General features: G+C 40.8%; 1 protein-coding gene across 2 annotated transcripts in view; it reads left to right on the top strand.

Moving 5' to 3' along the window:
- Positions 1-3,462: 3,462 nt before the first annotated feature.
- Positions 3,463-25,849, top strand: part of LOC123990905 (sodium/potassium/calcium exchanger 4-like) — a 65,370-nt gene continuing 42,983 nt past the window's right edge. The window contains exons 1-2 of one of the 2 annotated variants that reach the window (XM_046291914.1): positions 3,463-4,429; positions 12,964-13,074. In XM_046291914.1, coding sequence (XP_046147870.1) covers positions 4,273-4,429; positions 12,964-13,074 — 268 coding nt within the window. In that variant the 5' untranslated portion in view covers positions 3,463-4,272. The remainder of the gene's footprint in view (positions 4,430-12,963; positions 13,075-25,849) is intronic. The other variant, XM_046291913.1, reaches the window with a different exon arrangement.

The raw sequence follows: 25,849 nt of genomic DNA, 5'->3' as shown, positions 1-25,849 counted from the left end.
ATGCAAGATCTCACCTCGTGGGGCATCAATGATCATGAGGAAGGTGAGGGATCAGCCCAGAACTACACGGCAGGACCTGGCCAATGACTTGAAGAGAGCTGGGACCACAGTCTCAAAGAAAACCATTAGTAACACACTACGCCGTCATGGATTAAAATCCTGCAGCGCATGCAAGGTCCCCCTGCTCAAGCCAGCACATGTCCAGGCCGTCTGAAGTTTGCCAATGACCATCTGGATGATCCAGAGGAGGAATGGGAGAAGGTCATGTGGTCTGATGAGACAAAAATCAAGCTTTTTGGTGTAAACTCCACTTGCCGTGTTTGGAGGAAGAAGAAGGATGAGTACAACCCCAAGAACACCATCCCAACTGTGAAGCATAGAGGTGGAAACATCATTCTTTGGGGATGTTTTTCTGCAAAGGGGACAGGACGACTGCACCGTATGGAGGGGAGGATGGATGGGGCCATGTATCGCGAGATCTTGGCCAACAACCTCCTTCCCTCAGTAAGAGCATTGAATATGGGTCGTGGCTGGGTTTTTCAGCATGACAACGACCTGAAACACACAGCCAGGGTGACTAAGGAGTGGCTCCATAAGAAGCATCTAAAGGTCCTGGAGTGGCCTAGCCAGTCTCCAGACCTGAACCCAATAGAAAATCTTTGGAGGAAGCTGAAAGTCCGTATTGCCCAGCGACAGCCCCAAAACCTGAAGGATCTGGAGAAGGTCTGTATGGAGGAGTGGACCAAAATCCCTGCTGCAGTGTTTAAACCTGGTCAAGAACTACAGGAAACGTATGATCTCTATAATTGCAAACAAGGTTTCTATACCAAATAAGTTCTGCTTTTCTGATGTATCAAATACTTATGTCATGCAATAAATTGCAAATTAATTACTTAAAATCATACATTGTAATTTTCTGGATTTTTGTTTTAGATTCCGTCTCTCGCAGTTTAAGTGTACCTATGATAAGAATTACAGACCTCTACATGCTTTGTAAGTGGGAAAACCTGCAAAATCGGCAGTGTTTCAAATACTTGTTCTCCCCACTGTATATTGTGTGCAAGTCAAAAGAACTCTACAGTACTATTAGGCCTATGATATGAATTCTATGGAGGGTGAACTGTTTCTGTGTGTTAATATGAAGGTGTATGTGTTTTCATTAAACTTTTGTTTTCCAAACCATTCCATTGAGACATAAAAAGAAAGGAAGTGTTAGGGAGGGGATAGTTCAGTTACTGACTAGACAAGCAGGGGGTCAGGCGTGTAGGCGGGTCGGGTTGCCTGAGCGGCCTGGCTGAAATGTTATATAGAGGATGTCTTAAAGACAATACAAAAGTCTTTGGACTTGATGTTTAAGAGTTGTTGGACCCTTTTTTTTCCCAATTTGTGTCTAAAATGACCTCAGGACCTGAAGCAAGCATATGCATATTCTTGATACCATTTGAAGGGAAACACTTTGAAGATGGTGGAAATGTGAAATGAATGTAAGAGAATATAACACATTAGATCTGGTAAAAGATAATACAAAGAAAAAAACATGTTTAAAAAAAAATCATCTTTGAAATGTAAGAGAAATGCCAAAATGTAATATTCCAGGTTCGGCGCACTTTATGTTTTGCCTTCATATGGAATACTGTACATCAGCAGCAGTCTCTATTTTAAACATGCCCACGTCAGGGGAGATACCTATTTAGGCAACTCCTAGCTGCTCAGTCCTGGCCCCGGGGGTCAGGATTGTGTGTGACACACCGCCCCTCTCCACCTCCAAATCGACCCCACTCCAGAGTACAGGCCTTGGTGTAACGCTCATTCCTTTGACGATAAGCGCGAATCTGACCATCACCCCTGGTGAGACAAAACCGCGACTCGTCAGTGAAGAGCACTTTTTGCCAGTCCTGTCTGGTACAGCGACGGTGGGTTTGTGCCCATAGGTGACGTTGTTTACAATGCAGATCTGTGAAGTTATTTTGATTTTTACCAATTATCTTTGAAATAGAGGGTCCTGAAAAGGGGACGTTTCTTTTTTTTGCTGAGTTTAGTATATCAAACTGTGAATATCCCAGTGGCCAGGGTCAGTCAGTTAGTAAAGTGTGGATGCTGCTCAGGATAGATGCAGACAGAAATTAGATTGGGTTTTTCCAATTCAGCACTATGTTATCGGGCAGGCACCTTCCCCGTTCGCTCTCCCACTCGCCAAGTGCCCTTTTGGGTAGTGATATAATTATATATTTTTGGTATACATTTATTTGTTCCGTTGTTCTGAACTCACTGCACCAAAGTCTACCCCTATCCCGTCCGTTGGTCTGCCCTGAATGGAGATTGCAGCCTGGTATCCAAACATGCATTGTGACGCGGGTCACCGTTCGTGTGTGTGTGTGTGTTGCTAGCTATCTAGTTTAAATATAAACAGTACTGCCACAGCAGCATAAGATATGATTAACATTCAATTTACACCATTCGGTCTGGTTGGCTGATAGCCTATGCGCAGCAGCGCTTCATAATTGATTTCCTTATAGAATCATAGCGGGGGAAAGGGGCTGGAGGTGCTGCAGCACCCCTGATAAATTGAAATAAATGTGTCAAAATTATAGAATAACTGCAGTCTGAAAGAAATGTAATTCGGAATAACCTACTACACCACATGTAGGGCTATAATTTAGCCACAGAGGATCAATAGCTTCTTTTAAAATTAGCCTAGCTGTGGATTGTCTGTCTCCCAATAACAAGGCATATCCTGCAGTCGGGATTGCACCTTAAATCTGTCAGTGAACAGCATTCTGACAAAACAGGCCTTTCGTAATATTTCAAATACAATGACGGGAAAACACATGTTGGAAAGGAAATGACTCCTGCTGAAAATAAAATGTGAATCTGTCTGCTGTAAGCTACCAAATTATTTTATCAACATCCAAATAGGCCTATTGAGCGAACATTGTTTGTTCTTCAAGTGAGAGTATTTTGGCACAAGCGCATCGGTAAGGCCAGTGAGCAGCACATCATTGGGCGAGTCAGTGAAACTGGAAAGCTTTTTTGGGATGATACATTCTTCCTCATATTGTACAATAATTGTCAACACACACCTAGGCCTACAGTAGGCTGTTGATGGATTCAAGAGGAGGTTGTTTTGTTTGATCTCAGTTTGTCAAATTAGCCTGTCATTACAATAATTTGTGCAGTAGGCTATTAAAAATATTATGCCAAAGTCTCCAGTCATGCAAATTTACATAGAAGTGCATGAAATGTGTCATTGAAAAAAGCAATTTCTTTCCTGGACCTAGGCTACTAAAGATACGCAACTTCTGTAAGCACTGCTACGGCTCAATTTCACTACGCAAATACGATGATACGCATGCAATGATTCATTACAAAGGTGCTTTTTTTTGGTCAAAGAAACACAAGTTTTATTTCGGAGTGGTCGATGAGCTGCTGTCAGGATTTCAAGGTCGATAGTCCAGTGTTTTCAGTTCAGTTGTAACCGAGTAAAAGACAATAATATTATCCATTGCCGCAAACTATCACGTGTCTGCACATGACACCCGCGGAAAAGTTGCAGTTGGAGGAATCCGGCGAGGTGTTTTAAATGGACCGTAGACTGTAGCTTAAAGGAAAACTGCACCTGGAGCGACGGAGTTGACCATAGTCCCATCATCCGCACGCTTATTATTCTGCTCTACGAATTTAAGGGAAGGTTTTCGAACGATGTGACATGACTGCTACCCGAATGTAACAATTAGTCTAACCTTGATGAAATCCGATTGCGCTCTTACGCCGTGTATTAATTGGAACCAGTCGGGTGCGCACAGTTCTGCGGCCATATGTAGTTGAATCATTTAACTGAAGAGGATGCTTTAAATGTACATCCAGTAGAACATTGAAGGCTACTTTGAAGGCAACCCGGAATAGCCCCCAATTAATTTCAAATGCCATGGTAGCTTATTTGCTTAAACGTAAAGGTCAGAATCTGGGGTTTGCGAGATACACGCTGAATTGATTGGAGTCCTTCGGAATTGACCGCCTTGTCATTCATTGCCTGTTGTGTAGGCACGGAATTTTCACGCGCTGTTCTAGCAATCCAACAGCTGAACAACATTGTCTAGGTAGCTCATCCAAACTGACCGCCCCACTACTTCGCATCTGCGCCCCGGCCACTTGAAATGAGGACCGCGTCCCGAGCCTGTTCTGTGTGAAGCCGCGAAAACGGGCAATTCCTTCCGTATCTCCCGTCCGCAGTGAGGCAAGGACATTAAGTCCCCGTTTGGCCGTGCTGCAGCCATGGACCGGGACGAGAACAAGAGCGTCTCGAAAAAGACCATAATCACAAAGATTTTCAAAGTTCGCAGGAGGAGAGAGATGCTTTTCGTGCAAGTGTGTTTTCTCTGCAGTGTCCTCTGCATGGCATGGAGCATGTCAGTATTGCTGACAAAGACAGGTGAGTGTGAGCCGGGAAAACTGCTGAGAAACGCGGGGCAGGGAGGACAGCTGAGAATTCTGCGGTGTAATAGTGCACCCTCTAGCCAGCTAGCCATTAGTTATATACCGAGAATTGTCTTTCACCACGCTTATAAAAATACATTTTCAAGGACATGCAAGCAAAGCATTGTCCGAATCATTTATGGTGCCCCCCCCCCAGCATTTCTAGATATTCATCTGCATCAAACCATGTTGAGATAAAATTGGAACCACTGATAAAGTGCATGGTTATTGCTCATAATTATTCAGTGCAAAATGCTTAGTGAAGTGATGGTTTATAACAATGTCGCGAGGCTTTGAAAAACTCTGCATTTAGTCTCAATGTCGATGCAGTGGCTGTTTGCCTCGGCATTATGACCCAACGCTCTCATGACAACACTCATATTAATTGTGAGGATACCTCTGTGATATGGGTCACTATAATTTTTCTTCATCGTGTACGATTATGCGTTGGTCTTTCCGTATGCCGCAGTGTGCGCGGCTGCAACACGTTAAGAAGCGTGCAAGGTGGTTTACACCTCGACAACCATATACATCACCTCGGATGTAGGCTGTCATAGAACCTCAACAATATGTTATTGTGTGTGTTGGTAACATTTGGTTTGAGCGTTGTCACCCTATGGCAAAACGAGAGCAACCAACCTGGCCCATCAGTCGCTCAGCGTTTGAGAGAGAATGAGCGTAGGCTGTGGTAATGCTGGCATCATCGTGTCTCGCCCTGGGCTTCACACATCATTGCACACTGGACAGGGCCGGCTCTAGCCTTTTGGGCCCTCCTTTACAGCAATTGTATATATTTTTACCATGGGGCTGCGAGAACATTTAGCAATTTTATAACATTTCCTGAAATTCTACACATTTTGCCATGACTTATCTCAAGTTAAAATTATCTGAGCGAGTGACTAACAAAATCTATAGGGGTCTGGGCCCCTGGGCTCTTGCCCTTCATGCCTGGTCGTTAATTTGGATGTGATTACTACAAGTTTAGATTGTTGGCTAGACTAATTTAACAATCTAAAAAATGTTAGCTGACATTGACTGTTTGAGTGAGTGAAATAAGATAATCTGCTGATGCACAACCACATTTCAAAACTTGCACCTTGTGTATATTCTACTATTCTAACTCAATAGTAAGTTTAGACCCCGACTGAGTTGCCCATTCCTGGGCTATATGGTAGGCTGTACACCGTGGCAATTTAGCCTGTGGCATTGATTATTAGAAACATTTATTCTCTTGTCAAAAGAGACAAGTGTAAATAGGATCATTTTGTTCAGAAAGTCAGTCTTGTCCAAAAGAGTTTAGTGAGTTAGTCATGACTTGACTTGAGGGGTAGGTTTAGTTGGACATAGCTTATTTGCCCACTCACGGGATACACAGCTGAAATGATTGGACTCTATCCAATCCTACTGCAGAACAGTGTGAGGCAGACCTGCCCATCAGCACAGCAGATACATAAACACATCATGCATTTAACTTGGGAAATACTGCACCAAACACCTTCATGTAAAATTGTGCAAATTACATTTCAGCAAAAACCTCCATTTCTGGAGTTATCCTATATTCATGGACTGTTTTGGGGAAATTATACTGTTTTTTTTTCATATGGTGTCTCATGAGAGACAAACCTTTAACTGTCACATCAAACCACACCCAAGACTGAAATTCGGTGTGATCAGTCGCTCTTTAAGTTGGATGGCTGACCATGTGTGTGACATGCCCAAAAACCAAAGGTTATGGGTCCCCACGCACCTGTCATAAATCACCTCGGGCACGTGTGAACATTCAGAATGAGTTGCCAACACATTAGGAATATGTAATCAGACAAGTAGCCCTGTCCGTTTGCTTTTGAACAGAACATGTGACTGATAAGCACTGTCACTGACATTTTGTTATGACAGCAATAGAGATTTCACCCTAGATCAATTACAAATGACCAATGGATGTCAGTCATCCTTTCTATGGGCAGTAGTGTTTAGGATTGACACTAAGCTCTGAGAGCAGAACTTAAACAAAGGACTGGAAGTTTTTTTTTTTAAGGTCTGACTGGTTTAGGATTTCTGCTGTCACCTTGGCACATCGGTCAGAATGCAATAAAGGAGAGAGAGACGAGAAATGCAGTTTTAAGGGTAGTTAGTATACACAGTTGAACAGAGGCACATGGGGGGGGGGGGGGGGGGGCATTCGCATGGATATAAGGGATATGACCAGTTTAAACAGCATAACATGAGTGATGGATATAAGGGATATGACCAGTTTAAACAGCATAACATGCATTGTATTCAACACTTTTCTCAGAGAATAAATATATACAGTACCAGTCAAGAGTTTGGACACACCTACTCATTCCATGGTTTTTCTTTATTTTTTAAACTATTTTAGACATTGTAGAATAATAGTGAAGAAATCAAAACTATGAAATAACATTAATGGAATCATATAGTAACCCCCTTGATGACAGCTTTGCAAATTCGTGGCATTCTCTCAACCAGCCTCACGAGGAATGCTTTTCCAACAGTCTTGAAGGAGTTCCCACATATGCTGAGCACTTGTTGGCTGCTTTTCCTTCACTCTGCGGTCCAACTCATCCCAAACTATCTCACTTGGGTTGAGGTCGGGTGATTGTGGAGGCCTCATGAAGATGGTTGAGAGAATGCCAAGACTGTGCAAAGCTGTCATCAAGGCAACGGTTGCTAATTTTGAAGAATCTCAAATATAAAATATATTTTGGTTTGTTTAACACTTTTCTTTGGTTACTACATGATTCCACATGTGTTATTTCATAGTTGTGATGTCTTCACTATTTTCTTCACAATGTAGAAAATAGTAAAAATTAAGAAAACCAATAGAATGAGTAGGTGTGTTCAAACTATTCACTGGTACTGTAAATGAAAAGGCACTTGATCAGTCATGGCCAGTGGAAGGATAGGGCAAACTAAAGCATGCGGTTTACAAAGGGAACTGGAGAGTGAAACATGTAGAGGACAGGTGATTAAGAGAGTGGGAACAGGTTTGGTCGGAAGGGGTGTGGCCTAGGGTAATTGGTAGCATTTGGAGTCCTGTAGAGTGACATTACCCTTCACAATAACACCACATGGGCTTTATGGTGCTTTCAAGACACCTCGGGAACAACAACAAAAAAAACTAGGTTAAATCAGTGATCTTCATGTCGGAAATCTGAGCTCTAAAAAGATGCCCGAGTTTCTGACTTGGAATTCCGAGTTGAAAGACAGTTCCCAGTTGTCTTGAACGCACTGATGTCGGATGTCGGAGATTTCCTAGTTCAGAGTTCCTACTGTAGTTCCTAGTTATTTTGAACGTGACAACAGTCCTAACAATTTTTTAACTTCTATTCGATCAAATAAGCCTCACCTAGTAAATTAGTAATGACCTATTTTGCTGACCAAATTCAACACTCTCATTGACCTCCATTCAAAAATTCCTTACTTTGTGGGCTTATATTTTGTCGACAGATTTTGGGCGGAGAAACCTCTCCCTTCGCTTCTTCCTCTCTGCCGTGACCCTCCACCTCTCCAACCCAGTAGTGGAACATGCCCATCTGCATCCACTCAGGCCCCTGAGCGCAGAAACCCACCATAAATCGCCTCATTATGTTATGTACTCTAGGCCTATGTCCGACCGCACTGATATGTTGGAGTTTTTATTAATTACATTAGAAACAACAAGAGGCTTAAACGATTATTCTGGAGTGATATACAGACAAGCTTGCCGCAAATCTCTTATTTCCAAAAGGCGGGCTCTAAGGGGACCAAAGTTAAAGCTTTATGGTCAGTAATGGCTTGCCTTTTTTTGCATTTAATCAAGGTTGAATGACCTGTGCACCGTGTGCTGTGATTGTCACCATAAGAGGGTATTTGATAAGAGAGCATGCTGTGTGAATGCCTACCATGATTGGACACGTCTCATGTTTGACATCGCCTTTTGTGAGGCGAGGCAGATGTTGGAGGCAGGTGTTTGATCAGAGAGAAATACAGGTGTAACCCCTCACCCCCCCTCCATTATCTCTTTAATTCTCCCCCCTCCCTAATCCCCTCTGAACGCATCTGACTGCTCTCCATATTGCTCTCAATCCCAAATCACCATAAGAATAGGAACCAGGCATTCGTAATGTCATAATATGCCCATGTCTCTTTTCTGACTCCTGTTTTTATGGATGGGAGTACTCTGGGGTTGTTTGTCTGTGACAAATGTAGTGCCAACAGAATATGGCCAGATGGATGGGAATTGAGTGATGGATTACTTAAGGTTTAGGTCTCTCTGTCACCCATTTTGGTTGGAGCAGGGTATGTCTCCATAATGGAGATGGGGAAGGTCGAGTACTTTTGAGAGTACGCCAGGTGGTTACAGAGCTAGGGCCTGGTCTGACAGGTGTGTGTGTGTGTGTGTGTGTTGTAGGGTGATGGTGAGGGAGATGGCACTGGGATGTCTCAGCAGTGTCAGGGCAGGAAGGCAGAGAGGAGCCGTGTTTGTGTGGGAGCCGTTCGTGGCACAGGAAGTTGGCAGAGATTGATGGGTGTCATTGGTTCATCTCACTCGCCAGCTAATTGGACTGAGTTGCAGGATGATTATGCCTGTTTCTCTCTCTCTCTCTGTAGTCCTAACAGGGCCCTATAAAATCTGCTCGATTTCTTTCCTGATTCTGTGAATCTTTTTCCAAAATTCCGTTTTGTTTTTCCCTGGTTTCAGTTTTCCTAGTATTGCCAGCTTTTTTGCCGACACCATTTTGAGAAAAGCAAAACAATTGGATGTTCTAGGTCCACCACAATGCTTAAACCAGATCAGGAGACCACCTTTGAGGTCTGGGGAAAAAAATACACGTTGAATTTTGAGTGTAGTTACCATTTAATGTACGTGAGCACCAGCCAGAGACTAGTGTTTCTGTAGCACTCATGTGATTGCAGAGTTTGCAAAACAAATGGCCACTGGACTGATGCAAATATTCATGATATCATTCTGCCAGATAGACATGGGCTACTTTGTAGTTAGCATTTAATTGAGAAGGTTTTTGGGAAAGCTTTTCCATCTACCAGCAGACAGTTATCATTAGCATTGACGCTAACGGCTACACAAAGTGAAGACTAGACATACGCATGCAAACACCTCGCACAACACACCGATGGGGGCATTCCTTTTCCGTTTCAGAAGGTTGCATGTAAATATGAATCACTAATGCATTATGATTAACTTGAGCAAATGAATGCACCTTTGAATAACTTCAATGTATTTCGTTTTTTTTTCCTACTAAGTTAAAAAACGTAAAAAAATTGCAAACATTTGTCTCCACCCTATGGCAAAATGTGTAGAATTGCAGGGAATTACCTGTAAAACTGTTACTTTATCTCTTCGCACTGTTGCAAAATATGTCAAATTGCAGCAAAACGCACAGAATTACATTCCCATCAAAGTTGCCTATACCTGATCTACAGCTACCCTTTGGTCTCCCATTTAAGGTTTTAACCAAGCTCAGTTCTGCTTGGCTATGACATTTGTTACTGACTATTACCAATGTGCTATTGTGAGAGTGATTGAGAGATCATCACTTAAAAACGAATTAGATTCACTGCTACTATCAAAGTCATCCTCAAGGGTAATACGTTTAACAGAGCAAATTCAATTTGTCCACACTTGTATCAATCATCAATGATGCTATTTAGGCCTATATACTGTAGCATTTGAAACGTCATCAACAGCAATTGTTTGAATTCAACGCAGAAATCAACTAAAAATGGACAATACAATAGGCCTAGGGCTTCAAGCTCTGGTTGATTTTCAAATTTGATGATATTTAATGATATTATTGAGTTGTGTTTGGTTGTCAACACAACAAAATGTCAAAATTTTGCTCTCAGAACAACCTTAATTCGCCGGGGCATGGACTCTACAATGTGTTGAAAGTGCTCCACAGGGATGCTGACCCATGTTGACGTCAATGCTTCCCACAGTCATCAAGTTGGCTGGATGTCCTTTGGATGGTGCACCATTCTTGATACACACAGGAAACTGTTGAGTGTGAAAAACCCAGCAGCGTTGCAGTTCTTGACACAAACCGCAACGTGTGGCACTTTCTACCAGACCCCGTTCAAAAGCACGTCCACGTTTTGTCTTGCCCATTCACCCTCTGAATGGCACACATACACAATCCATGTCTCAATTGTCTCACGGTTTAATAAACTCTCTTTAACCTATCTCCTCCCCTTCATCTACTCTGTTTTGACGTGGATTTAACAAGTGACATCAATAAGGGATCAAAGCTTTCACCTGGTCAGTCTATGTTATGGAAATAGCAGGTGTTCTTAATGTTTTGTATACAGTGTGTATGTTGGATTCACATCTCCATCTCAACCAAAAATCTAAGTTAAAGAATAGGACTAAATCAAATCAAACTTCAGTTTTAAAAGTGCATTTAAAGTTTGATTTGATTTGGTCCTACTCTATAACTTATTCATTTGTAGTCAAACTGGAATTAATGCCATAATAAATCAGTGGCACAGAGAACTAATTCAAGCAGAAAATACATCTCCTTCAAATGTTGATATTTGGTTGCGTTGACAACCAAACACAATTCAACATCACTTTTGAAACACAACAAATAGCCTTTTTTGAACTTCCTAGTGGTGCAGTGGTCTAAGGCACTGCATCTCAGTGCTAGAGGCACCACTACAGATCCTGGTTCGATTCCAGGCTGTATCACAACCAGCCACAATTTGGAGTCTCATAGGGCAGCTCGCAATTGCCCCAGGGTTGTTAGAGTTTGGCTGGGGTAGGCCATCATTGTAATTAAGAATTTGTTCTTAACTGACATGCCTAGTTAAATAAAGGATAGAAAAATACACATTTGGTTCTTTTATTAGATGTAGCCCTGTGATATCTGTATAAATAACCAAAATATCTTGTATTCTCATTTGAACTTTGCTGTGCTTTTAAATGGTTGAAACGCAGTGATAGACATTTGGGTGACAACTACACCAAAAATCAGACTTTTTTTTGTTTTTCCATTGGAATTTGGTTGTGCTTTTTAGATGGTTGAAAGCATAGTGACAACACATTGGAGATTTATCTACATTTTTGAGTGGGTGAATATAGGTTGTCATCTCATTGATCAACGGCTCAAACAAATATTACCCAATTACCCACGTCGAAATGACATGGGGTAATGTCTTCATCTGCTTCGGGGAAGCAAATTCGTTTTGGTTTTCAAGCACCTAGCTTGTTCTGCCTCGCAATTATCATGGCTTCATCCCGAGGCTGCTATCTCTTATAGAATTCAGATGTCGTAACACATCTTAATGTCTTAACTCAAAGCTTGAGTCTGGATGGTCTGTTCAGTTCTTGACCGTGACTTGACCAAAAATCAATACCCTAAGGGAAAGGTTAGTCAGTCATACAGTTCCTTTTCTGTTGGTGGTTGAAATCAGTGAGCCCATAATCTAACTGGGGTTACAAACACTGACAGTTTGTAAATCTGGGTTCTTTGCACATTCCAATCTCATTGAAAACCTTTGAGAAATGACTGATGGAAAGCCAGAAGCGTCACAAGTTGGCCCTGTGTATGGGTGATTTGCATCCAGTAATCGGGAATTAAAAGTTCTCATTTTGTATTCATCCCACTTGAAACACTTAACATTCAAACCTGAAAGGATGGGGGAAATTCATTGTATTTACTTATGTCACCTTTATTTAACTAGGCAAGTCAGTTAACAAATTCTTATTTTCAATGACGGTGGCTTAACTGCCTGTTCAGGGGCATATTTGTACCTTGTCAGCTCGGGGGTTTGAACTTGCAACCTTCCGGTTACTAGTCCAACGCTCTAACCACTAGGCTACCCTTGCCGCCCCATGAATGCATCTGTTTTTTTCAGCACCTTTTTCACAGATACATTGGTTATGTCTCGTTCAATGTTACTCAGTGGTGAGAAAAAGTACTCAATTGTCATTGAGTAAAAGTAAAGATGCCTTAATAGAAAATGATGCAGAGTCACCCAGTAAAATAATACTTTGGTAAAATTTGAAAAGTATCTGGATGCTATACATCAAATTCTTTATATTAAGCAAACCAGATGGCACGTTGTTTTTTTTTTCGGACAGCCAGGGGAACTCTCTGACATTATTTACAAAAAAGGCAGTATTTGTGTTTAGTGATGAATTTGCCAGATCGGAGGCAGTAGGGATGACAACGCGTTATATTGCTCGGTGTGTGAATACAATCATATTGCTCTCCTGCGTGAGCATTCAAAATGTTAAAAGGACTTTTGGGTGTGAAGGAAAATGTATGGGAGTAAAACATGTTATTTAGGAATGTAGTGGAGTAGAATTTGTCAAATGTATAAATAGTAAAGTACAGTTACTACTTAAGCAGTTTTTCGGGGTATCTTAAAGTATTTTTAATGAAGTACTTAATAACACTGATGTTACTCAACTTCTTTATGTAACATGGCTATGATTTTCTGTGAGCAAGGATGCCTCTTTTCTTCCAGGGTACGGAATAACATTAAACAATGGACACGAGAAGCATGAACATTGGGGAAGGAAGCTCATGGGACATGAACCCGACAACGAGACCGAGTCGAAGAACTGCACAGAGCCAGGTATGCTCCCATCACTGGAGAAAACTACTGTCGACCATGGCAATAGTTTTGTATTTATTATTTGAACCCTGATTAGTGTTATATGAGTTGCCATGAGTTACCTCTGGTTCGTTCAGCCATTCCTATGGGGGAAATTCATGGGGAAAGAATGGGGTTTTGGGATAAATACAGAAAATAAGGTTAACACAGGCTTAGGAGATCTTTTTACGTTTTGATCTGAGAGAATATCAGTCAGTTAACATGATCTTTATGAATTATGAAGCCTTTATGCCTTATGTTCTTGTTTTGATAACATACCCACATGGAAAAATGCTTTAGTATACTATGGTATAAATACTATAGTATTCACTGTAGTATTTTTGCAGGCTTTGCTGAAGTATTCATCAGGGTTACCCAACTTGTGGCTGTTTTATTTGTCCCCCCCAAGTCTTCTGAACAAAAAGTGATGTATATATATTTTTTTAAAGATTTTCCTCGCTGGACATAAAAGATTGTAAAAACATCAGTTATTTTAATTTAGCAAATCTGTGTCCAATTATTCCCATTCTAAATGGAGACACATGATCATATACAAATGTAAGCTAAGTTTGAAATGATCATGTGTTTGTCAAAAATGTTATCTATTTGTGATTCTTGCAGTCTACAAATGATTTGTAATTATGTTCCGGCACCCTGACCATACGCTCACTGAATCTAGTTGAGGATCCCTGCTGACATGCCATAATGTTAAATAATGGTGTTGTATTAATTGTGACAGGCTCACGTTTTACTGGTACAGCATATCCCCACTATTTATTTTACCGAACCGTACCGCCTTACTTTAACCCCTGAATGTGTTACAGCGACAAAATCACGCTCTCCTGCTGCGCTGCGATGTTAGTGGCTGTGATGAAGGGTTCAGACAGTAGTTAATGAACAGTCGGAAGAGTGAATGAAATGGTAGGAGGGACATCCCAGCTTCAAATGGTGTCAGATTTCCCATCCTGCTTCACAAAGGCAGAAGATACATACTCCTGGGTCCATGAGAATCAGGGCTAACGCTCAAGCAAGCCATTTCCATCTATGGTGTTCACAGATTAAGCGAAAATGGCAGTCGGAACTGGTACCAGAACAACGCAGATCCCTAAAACAGGGGACGTTGCATCTTTAAACACTCTGAGGGTGACACAAGGTAACAGACACTTTGGAAGGTTGTGTTTCCGGCTATTTATAGTTTCTTTGTGACACATTTGGCCCAATGGAGTTTGAGTGTCTGTTTCTCATTACCAGCCACAGCTAGCAGAATCCTTTGGGGGCCTCACTGAAAGTGTTAAGGGTTGAAGCATCGTTTTATAAGAGGAAGTTTTGTCAGTGTTAAGTGTTGGAAGTGTTTACTTCAATCTAGGCCTGCATGATTGGAATATGCGTTAACACTTAGTGTTAAAAATAACACATTTTAAACTCGACAAGTGTTCCCTATCTATAATTTGAGGATAAGTAATTTATTTATATTTTTATATTTACTCTCAAAGTATATTGGATTTGTATTGTCAAGCACTTTGAACATTTAGAGCATTAACTAATTTGAACGCAGTAGGGTCCTTTTGAGACGAGTGCCAGTTGCCAAGATTATGTGCTGAAAATGTTACGATTTCTAATCCAGAGGGGGATTATCTTATTGTTTGTTTATGTCTTCTTGCCCACTGCAGGCAGACTGCCCCACTCATTCCTCCTCTCCTCGTTTCTCCATCCCATTCCTGTTGTTCTACCCTTCTCCTGGCAAACAATATGTTTTATAATCTAAAATCATGGCTATTTTACATGCTCTGCTCATACGAGAGCACAGTTTTGTTTCCAGGAATAAGCTCAGTGTGACCGAGACGCCCACCTAACCTCCTAGAGTCTCCCCATGCGCTCCACCTCCTCCGCCTCGGCCACCTGGGGCAGAGCATGGAGATGTGGCCTGGGGATGGCACCAGGTTAGTCTATATGGATGGATGCTAATTATTATTATCCTAGTTAAAAAAAAAAATCCTGAGTATGTACCCCATTTAAAGATGCACGTAATTAGGCCAGTGTTTGTGAGATGCATAGATTATCTTCCGCCTGATTTGGTCTTCTCTTTCCTCCTCATCATTATCTCTTCACTTAGTAGTTCTGGGTTCACCAGAGGTGCTAATGTTGATCAGAGCTGGATGACGCTTAATGATGACCGTTGTCGTAAATTAGGTTTATTGGCCATTCAGCAATATTACGTTCTTAGAAATACATTTTTTTTCTATAACAAAAAGCTACAAATTATGTTGCTGGTACACTAGATTATGAAGCACAGGGATCAAATAAAAAACAATATATAATGATATTTTACTTCATTCACAGAATCATTATATGGACCGGAATGCTTCCGTATTCTCTCTTTTTTGACCCGTCACTCACTTGAGTCATTAACCCTCACTCTGATCTAATTAAAACGTGTGTTTTAGAGATTTAATTCCTCCTCTGACTGTCCTAATGATGAATGCGAACTGTTGCACTGCTGTAGCTGTAGTTCTGCTTAATTTGAAAGCAGTACTGTTTTATTAGCCTTTACACGGTGACGTGATCCAAATTGGCGAGGGAACAATTTGTTTGTCACTTGTACTTTGTTACAGGCACTTACTCAAATGCTGCGGGTCTTTTCAACGATTGAATTTCTTTCAGGCCCCCAATGCTAATTTAAAGCTGCAGACTTGACACTGTTTTTTTGTGTGGGGGAGAAGGAATGCAAGGTTAAATCGCAGTAGGAATATATTGGCCAAATACTGTACATTTACTCTTTTTTTTCCCAGTAGCATAATTAATATTCTATGGTACATTAGAACTGAATGCTAGTTTCAAATACATGCAAATTAAAAATAGCATATCACGACATTTCGATTTGAAATCTTTTTGACATAAGAGAAACCTTGAGGGACTCTTATTTGAGTCAGAAAAGGGTGTTCATATGATAGGGAAGATATACAAAACCTTGCAGAGAGCCTATCCAACGGACAATGTTTTCGACTTTTTTTAAACTATTGGAACTAAAACTTGAAAAGAACTGACAATGGCACAAGATGGAGGGAAAGCATAAATTACAGTTAACAAAAATATACACTTAATCCAGTATAAACTACAGAATTTATTATACAAGAGACAAAATTCACAAATTCTACAGCACAACGGCAGAGTAATGTCTTAAGTATAAAACCAATAATGACTCGATAATCCGTGCTTTCTGGGAATGCTATAAAGTCCAAAAGTTATGGGCGGGGCTAGAAAGTTGGCTGTTAGAAGTATTATGATGTAAACCTTTATTCTGCCAGTCTGCATATTTCAAGACATGGCATATGGGAGTGTAGTGAGATACCAAATGGGTTGGACGCTTCACTTCTCGTCACTCAACTTGAAAAAAACGTACACTAAAAGCATCAATAACACAATCTAATGATTTATTTATTTGAAAAAACGAATTGGTACAATTTTAAGGCCAAGTGGCAAACAATAATTCAGGCACTAGGGGTGGGGGTGTGAACATGCGGGTCTCGGCAGATGAGATGAAGTCCTTGTTTGTGTGCGTCTCCGCAAGTTGTTGTTCGTTTAAGTTTGTATCAGGAATGAAAAAAAAATATAAAAAAATAAAAATAAATAAATATATATATATATATATATATATATATATATATATATATATATAAAAGATTTGAATGCTAAAAAGCAAAGTAGAACTGAAAAATAAAGCAAAGGTTATTATGGCTTTAGTTTCTAGCATGTAATAATCCCCTGGGGGATTTTTTGATTACAGTGGTTTTAGATACTGCATCACACTAATCTGGAAGAAGGAACATGGGAGGGAGGGATGTGGAGGGGGAGAGGTGAGTGTATGTTGCGTGTTTTTGGCATGGAGCGAGAGGAGAAGGTGAGTCACACTGCCCCCAAAATTGACACGTTATGGCGCTGGCAGCCTTGATACGGCTGTGTCTGCATTTGTGTTTGTGTGTGTGTGTATATATATATATATATATATATATATATATATATATATATATATATATATTATATATATACTACTGGTCAAACGTTTTAGTGCACCTACTCATTGAAGGGGTTTTCTTATTTTTGAAAACTATTTTCTACATTGTAGAATAATAGTGAAGACATCAAACTATGTAGAATCATCTAGTAACCCCCCCAAAAGTGTTAAACAATTTTTATTTTAGATTGTGCAAAGCTGTCATCAAGGCAAAGGGTGGCTACTTTGAACAATCTTGGCATTCTCTCAACCAGCTTCATGAGGTAATTCACATAATTTTGCACGCCCAATTTTTCAGTTTTTGATTTGTTAAAAAAGTTTGAAATATCCAATAAATGTCGTTCCACTTCATGATTGTGTCCCACTTGTTGTTGATTCTTCACAAAAAAATACAGATTTATATCTTTATGTTTGAAGCCTGAAATGTGGCAAAAGGTCGCAAAGTTCACGGGGCCGAATACTTTCGCAAGGCACTGTATGTGAGTGTGTGTTTGCGAGAGAGACAGGGCTGGAGAAAATGAGATACAGTAGAGGCTGTAGTGTTGGGATAATTGATTTAAGGGTTGAGTGCCAGAGCCGTGTGGCGGTGAGAAGCTGTAGCCTGCTCTCCAGCCCACCCTCCCTGCTCACCCTCCCTTGGTGGCGAGTCATGCAGGTTTGTCCATTTTGGGGAAACACCAGAAGGCATTTTAAAAGGGGAATTACACAAGCAGAGGATTATGCTGCTACCGCGTAATGGAACCTGATCTTGCTTCTGCTTCTTGCTCGCAAGCCAACAGGAAAAACAATACAGGGCCTGGTTCATTTGCCACCAAACGGGAGAAAGTGGACTGAAGCGATTCCGTGAAGGTGGCTACACGGAATCGTTTCCCGGCCCCGTCAGCAAAAGTTTGCGCACACAGTTCGTAATCAGAAATCTCGTTGTTTACCTAGCAGTGGACATGATCACGTGCAACTTCAAGTGCAGCTTATGCAAGTTAACAAACACGTGATCAGATGGTTATCGTCTACAACATCATCTGAGGATGGATTACCGAGAAAGATAGGAAGCCAGCGAGGCAAAGGAAAATATTAGGAAGTTGTTGCTAATGTTTGGTACACTCAGAGTACTTGTTGAACATAGCTATAACTATCATTCTCTAGTGTTTTCATGTTCGTCACTTAAGTTTGTCAAGGTCTCGACATCAGCGTTAGAGTGATAAACAAAACATTGCTCTATTGCAAACGCTCATTTCCTTTTTCCGTTGCAAAACGTTTTAAAATGTTGGGTGCCCTATTGAACAGAACCCAGTAGAGACAATGGGTGAATGACTGAGTGTACCAGGAGGCTGAAAAGATTTGGCAAGGGCCCTCCTCAAAAAGTTCTACAGCTGCACCATTGAGAGCATCTTGACTGGCTGCATCACCACCTGGTACGGCAACTGCAAGTCAACCGACTGCGACGCTCGACAGGGAGTGGTGAGTACGGCCCACTACATCACTGAGCCCGAGCTCCCTGCCATCCTGGACTTCTATACCAGATGGTGTCAGAGCACAGAGTCCCAAAACATTTTCAAAGACTCCAGTCACCCAAGACTGTCCTCTGTTACTTCATAAGTCTGGAAACAAGTCTGGAAACAAAATTACCCTGATCAACTTATACCCCTCAAGCCTTAAGATTGCTAAGCAATACTTGCTAAATAGCTTTATCAAATGGCTACCCAGACTAACTGCATTGAGCCTTTTTATGCACTGACTCTCTTTCACTGACTCTATGCGCACACACTGGACTCTACCCACACACTGGACTCTACCCACACACTGGACTCTACCCACACACTGGACTCTACCCACACACTGGACTCTACCCACACACTGGACTCTACCCACACACTGGACTCTACCCACACACTGGACTACCCACACACTGGACTCTACCCACACACTGGACTCTACCCACACACTGGACTCTACCCACACACTGGACTCTACCCACACACTGGACTCTACCCACACACTGGACTCTACCCACACACTGGACTCTACCCACACACTGGACTCTACCCACACACTCACACCTATTTACACTGACACCCCAACACACACACTACATACGCCCACACACACATGCGCGAACATGCGCACACATGCGTACTGACGCCAAACACACACTCACACACACACTTTCACACTCACCACATACGCTGCTGCGCCTGTCTATTATCTATCCTTTTGCCTAGCCACTTTACCCCTACCTACAGTGCCTTCAGAAATGATTCACACCATTTGACTTTCTCTACATGTGTTACAGCCTGAATTTAAAATGGATTCCATTTTGATTTTGTTTCACTGATCTACACACAATAACCCATAATGTCAAAATAGAATTATATATTTTTTGAACATGTTTATAAATTCATAAAAATTAAAAGCTGAAATGTCCTGAGTCAATAAGTATTCAACCCCTTTGTTAAGGCAAGCCTCAAAAAGTTTAGGACTAACAATTTGCATAACAAGTCACATAAGTCACATGGACTCACTCTGTGGGCAATAATAGTGTTTAACAAGATTTTTAAATGACAAACTCATCTCTGTAGCCTACACATACAATTATCTGTAAGGTCTCTCAGTGGAGCAGTGCATCTCAAACACAGATTCAACCTCAAAGACCAGTGAGGTTTTCCAATGCCTCGCAAATAAGGGCACCTATTGGTAGATGGATAAAAATAAAGCATAAACAGATATTGAATATCCTTTTTGAGCATGGTGATGTTATTAATGACTTTCGATGTTGTATCAATACACCCAGTCACTACCAAAGATACAGTTGTCTTTCCTAACTCAGTTGCCGATGAGGAAGGATACCTCACAGGGATTTCACCATGAGGCCAATGGTGACTGTCATGTCAGAAAATGTCCAAGAATATATTTTTAAATAGCACATTGAAACAAAGCCCTATTGTCTAAATATGTGTTAATTCACAAGATAGGATTGTTTATTATAATTAATTTTGATTATTTCAAGAACCCCGAAAAGTTCAAACATCAGAATAGAGCCTCAGTTGAAATTGATGTGAACACTTCGATTGCAATCTCCGAAAAACAAAGCTTGCATGCGTGTGACACTGTCTGTTTTAAGTGGTAGTAACACAGATCTGTCTATCAGACGGTGCCAGAGCTAATCAATGGATATTCACATTCATTGACACACTACAGCTATCTTAGGTGACAGCACACACACACACACCATGCTGTTTTGCCATACAATAATGGTCTACATTTGGGTCGAGTTAAAACCATTCTTACACAGCACAAGTGTAAAATAAATATTTGAAGGTCACTACTAAGGACCTGGACTAATGACTCATTACTTTATAACTGTATTTCATTCATAAAGCACTTTTCACAATCCGCAATGTAACATTTGTATTTAAAATGAATTGTAATAGAATGAACGTGTACCAGAACGCACTTCAGTATTTGAACTAAAGGCAAACGAGACAAATACCATACCGTAAGCAAAAAGCAGGCACAAATGTATTAAAAAACAAAATAAAAGTCAATTTAACAGAGCTATAAATAGTGCCTTAAGTGCATATTAGCATCGGAACGAGACACTTCTGGCTCATCCAGCCATTGATCTATTCATTCGCAGGAACACATCAGCCGGAGGGCTGTGCTTCCTCCTGTCACTTCTCACACTACATACAAGAGCAGAAAAGTGTACACTATCGTTCAGTGGAAAAAAGACATGCGCGCAGCCGTCGTACTGTGAGCTATTCTGTAGCCAATACACTGTGGTCTGTAGGAGGTCCCATGCTGGGGCACAGTGGGAAAGTTGTTATGAAGCACATAATAGGGCTTGAAGCACACATCCAGTGCCACAAGCAGTGTACCTTGCTCCAATGCCCGTCCACTAATGACCAAACACACCTGTGAGCAGTCCCCAAGAGTCAACACAAATGGGTAGGGTCAGGACACCTCCGCCTGGTGCAGTTAATCAACTATGTTGGTCCCAACCTGTTGGTGTAATCATTTGATTTTACAATATGAGGACTCGTGCAAATCATGGAGGCACACTGACAATGCCATCACACATTGTATTTTGTATATTTTATTGCAATTTACGTCAATCAACACCCAATCCCTGTTTTAAAGCCTACACCTTCCATTCATTTTGGGCTGGAGCTCATAGGTTCATTTACACAACACGAACCTTGTTTCCATCCAACCATTTCATGCAGATGAATTACCTGATGCATGAAAAAAGTCAGAGCTGGTGGAAACATGAAATGCTGGTGCAATTTTATAAATGCCTACAGACAATTTGTTTGTTCGACATGGTGGTGTAACGTCTTTCGTCTGTTGTTTGAAGAGAGTCAGACCGAAATGCAGCGTGTAGGTTACTCATGACTTTTAATGAAGATAATGCGGTACATGAAATAACTGAAGAAGAAAACAACAAACGGAAAGAGAACTAATTACAGCCTATCTGGTGACTAACACAGAGACAGGTACAATCACCCACGAAATACAACGCGCACTCAGGCTACCTAAATACGGTTCCCAATCCGAGACAACGAGAATCAGCTGACTCCAATTGGGAATCGCCTCAGGCAGCCAAGCCTAACTAGACACACCCCTAATAATACACAATCCCAATTAATACAAACCCCAATACGAAACACAACATATAAACCCATGTCACACCCTGGCCTACCCAAACATATAACAAAATCACAAGATACAATGACCAAGGCGTGACAGGTGGGATCTTTTTGTGTAGTTAAAATTAATTATGCGAGAAATGGCAGTGGAAACTCAGCAGTTTATTAGCTACAGATGAAATAAGTTATGAACTTCACAGGGTTGTAAAAGTGCAAGGTGATGAGCTTGATGCACCTATCCAATAAATATCGAGGGTCTGATTTTGGTGACATGATGATCGATGCTTGTTGGCTGCTTGGTGGCCGTTTGACAATGTAAATATCTCTCTTATCCGTAATAATCTCATGATGTAGATAGCCTACCACAACTGTATGTGCGAGCTGTAGACTAGGGCTCATGTGTTAAGACCAGAGTGGGCACATTCGCTATATAATGCAACAGTTTGTGACAAAACCATCAGTAGAGTTGAAATAGATGGAAACCCATTGAACTTCTATTTCTTTTATTCGATACATGGGGATTTAACGCCAGCATACATTTTTATGTACACTACATCATCAAGCACAGCCTTTTCTCCACAAAAGTCCGTTTGCTGGAAACATCTCCAGTGGGAAAATGCACAACAGATTTTGGAATGCTGTTCCTTTCATTCAAGGTTTACAAAATGCCATACTCTAATTATCCCAATAATTTCCCTATGCGAATTACTTCCAGCCTATCTTGAAGACTGGTGTTGGGATGACCACTGGCAGAAGTCTTAAAGCAATGTCACTGTTGTGGAAACTCTAGAGGGACACTTGAAGTGTCCATTTGCACACACTGTATATAGACTTTATTTTTTTCTATTGTGTTATTGACTGTACGCTTGTTTATTCCATGTGTAACTCTGTGTTGTTGTTTGTCGCACTGCTTTGCTTTATCTTGGCCAGGTTGCAGTTGTAAATGAGAATTTGTTCTCAACTAGCTTACCTGGTTAAATAAAGGTGAAAAAAATAAGTAAATCTTAAATTAATCATTGTTTATTATCAGCACACTGGAGTGGTTCCAACCAACTCAATGCACCAAGTACACATGTCGATCAGGAGCTCTATCGGGGCAGTCCCGTTAGATCTTTTATATACAGACAAGTTACATTAGCATGATTTAGCTTATTCGTCATTCATAATTAATTAATAATTAACATTTGCTTCATTCATGTGACTGACCAATACTGGGTCATGCATGTGGCAGACCAATACCTCATGATGCTTATTCTCTCTAATCTGAGACCTTGAAACTGAGATCTTTCATAATCAAAACAAGGGTCAGGGCATAATACCAAATTGCAGATATTGATAGTGAGGATTAGTGAGGATTCGTTCAATTAGTTACTTGCATGAACACAGAAATTGGTTAGAAATTGGTTAATAGAAAAGCACCAACATAATATGTTCCATCACATTTTGTCCTCTTATCACTCAATCTGTGATAATTATCATTGTCACGCTGGTATAAAGGATTTGGAGACACCCAAAACAAACATGCATACAGAAACACAGCCTTCACAGCCTTCGCCTAAGACTAGCTTACTGCTACTTCCTATACATATAATAACTCTAGATAACATTATAGATAAAAAACTCAGGTTACAGAACTTTCACATGCACACAACTCTCACATCCACATTCACTTAGTACTATTCCCAAACACACTCGGTAATCTCCCTTATTACCCCATGAGCATCTTCAACGATTCTCCTGTTGTTACTTCCTATGCACAATATATATCTTTATATACACCTCGTGCTATTATCAGTGGCTGCAGACCATGTAAACACTTCTCTTATGAATGCCCACAGACAGCTGTCAGCGAGGCATTCCATTCCATTACATGTCCTCATTGGTTAGACGGGAAATTTCCCTCACGCTTCATAACATTTTCCATCACATCACCTTGTGTATCTGAAGAGAAGAATGTTTAGTGAATAACTTATAGTTAATAAATAAATTAGCATTTGAGGCACCACCAGCAGGGTAATTTCAAACTATACCTGCACTTCGAAGAGAAGATCTTGAGCCTGCTTCTCTCTGGGCTGGCGAAGCGAAGTTTTTTTGTCCTTGTAGACCGCGATCCAGCTATTAGTCAGTTTCCTGGAGCAGTCTGGCTTTAAATTGTAGAAGTCCTGAGCAATCTGTAGTGACAGATAATTACTTTTTCTGTAATATGTTATTTATAATTTTTCTTTTGACAAATAAAAACATACATTGACAAAAACAATACACAACTTAACATTTACATACAGTACATATCCACAAAAATGTATGACATCACACTTGCTCAGATCCACATGTTCACACAGTAGCCACACCCAATTCCGTTTCTAATTTTAAAATCCAAACAATGAGGTCTCAACCCTAAGAGGAAAAAACAGCATTTGAGAGAACCAATAGCACAATATTTGAGCAAATATTGTATTAACCATCGTGGATACTCTCAGACTATCTCAACTGTCTTGGCCCCATTCGGGCTGGTCCACTGAACTCTGGATTGCGGTCTCCTTCAGGTACTCCGCAACCTGGTTTGCCGGCCAGATGTTGTTGTGCCACTTGGTCACGTGGGCTGCCGTCTCACATTTGACTCTGTTGTGAGCACAAAGTATTCAATTAATTATACATTTTATTTCAAAAAGCTGTTTTTTCTGGATCAAACTCGTCAAATAAATAGACATTTGGATATATATGGATGGAATTAATCGAACAAAAGGACCAATTGTGATGTTTATGGGACATATTGGAGTGCCAACAAAAAGAAGCTCATCAAAGGTAATGCATGTTTTATATTTTATTTCAGCGTTTTGTGTAGCGCCTGCAGGGTTGAAATATGCTACTCTCTTTGTTGACATTGTGCTGTCATCAGGTAATAGCTTCTTATGCTTTCGGCCGAAAAGCCTTTTTAAAATCTGACATGTTGGCTGGATTCACAACAAGTGTAGCTTTAATTGAGTATCTTACATGTGTGATTTAATGAAAGTTTGATTTTTATATATATATTTTTTATTTGCCGTGCTGCATTTTCCCAGTTTTTTTTTTCAAGTGGAACGCAACCGTCCCCTATACCATAAGAAGTTAAACCAAAATGTGTCTTCTGCATTCAACCCAACTCCTCTGAAACAGAGGTGTGGGGGGCTGCTTTAATCGACATCCACGTCTATGGCACCCAGGGAGCAGTTGTTGTTGGGGGTTAACTGCCTTGCTCAAGGGGCTGAACGGCATAATTTTCCGCCTTGCTGGTTTGGGGATTTGAACCAACAACCTATAAGTTACTGACCCAACGCTCTTAACCGCTAGGGGGGGATATTTTAAGGTATAGTTCACCAACAATTCTAAATTAAATATTTTGAGGGAATGGTTGATAAGCCAGGTCAAATGATTGAACTAAGGCAATGGAGTGAAGAAAGAGCTAAATGAATAGGGGCTGCATTAGCTTCTAGGTTAGAAAGGCAGGCCAATATTTGAAACCCCGAGCTGCCTGTGGGGAAATCTGCAGAGCGTGATCCGTCAGCCTGAGTGATGCTAGCTACAATATTTCTGTATACTAAATACTGCCGTTGTGCCCTCGAGCAAGGCACTTTACCCCTAAGTGCCCATGAGCTGCTCCTAGCCTGTGATGTGTGTCAGATTGGTCACTGTGACAGAATAGACTATCTATGGTATCTGTGCATGTAATGTATCTAGTTCCAAAGTGTATGATTGGTTCTATGGCTTTGGTGAAGTTGTCTTTCTAGTATCCATGAATTAATTAATAACCTCTTGGAACTCTAGGGGCCGTATTTTCATTTTTGGGAAAAAAATATTCCTGTTTTAAACGGGATATTTTGTCAGGAAAAGATGCTATAAATTCATATAATTGACAGCTTTCGATAGAAAACACTCTAACGTTTCCAAAACTGTAAAGATATTGTCTGTGAGTATAACAGAACTGATGTTGCAAGCGAAAGCCTGAGAAAAATCCAATCCGGAAGTGCCCCAGGTTTTGAAAGCGCTGCGTTCCAATGACTCCCTATATGGCTGTGAATATACCATCAACGAGCTTACGCTTTCTACATATTCCCCAAGGTGT

This window comes from Oncorhynchus gorbuscha, linkage group LG12 (assembly GCF_021184085.1).
Source record: "Oncorhynchus gorbuscha isolate QuinsamMale2020 ecotype Even-year linkage group LG12, OgorEven_v1.0, whole genome shotgun sequence".
Lineage (NCBI taxonomy): Eukaryota > Metazoa > Chordata > Actinopteri > Salmoniformes > Salmonidae > Oncorhynchus > Oncorhynchus gorbuscha.
This window is presented reverse-complemented; position numbering and strand designations above follow the sequence as displayed.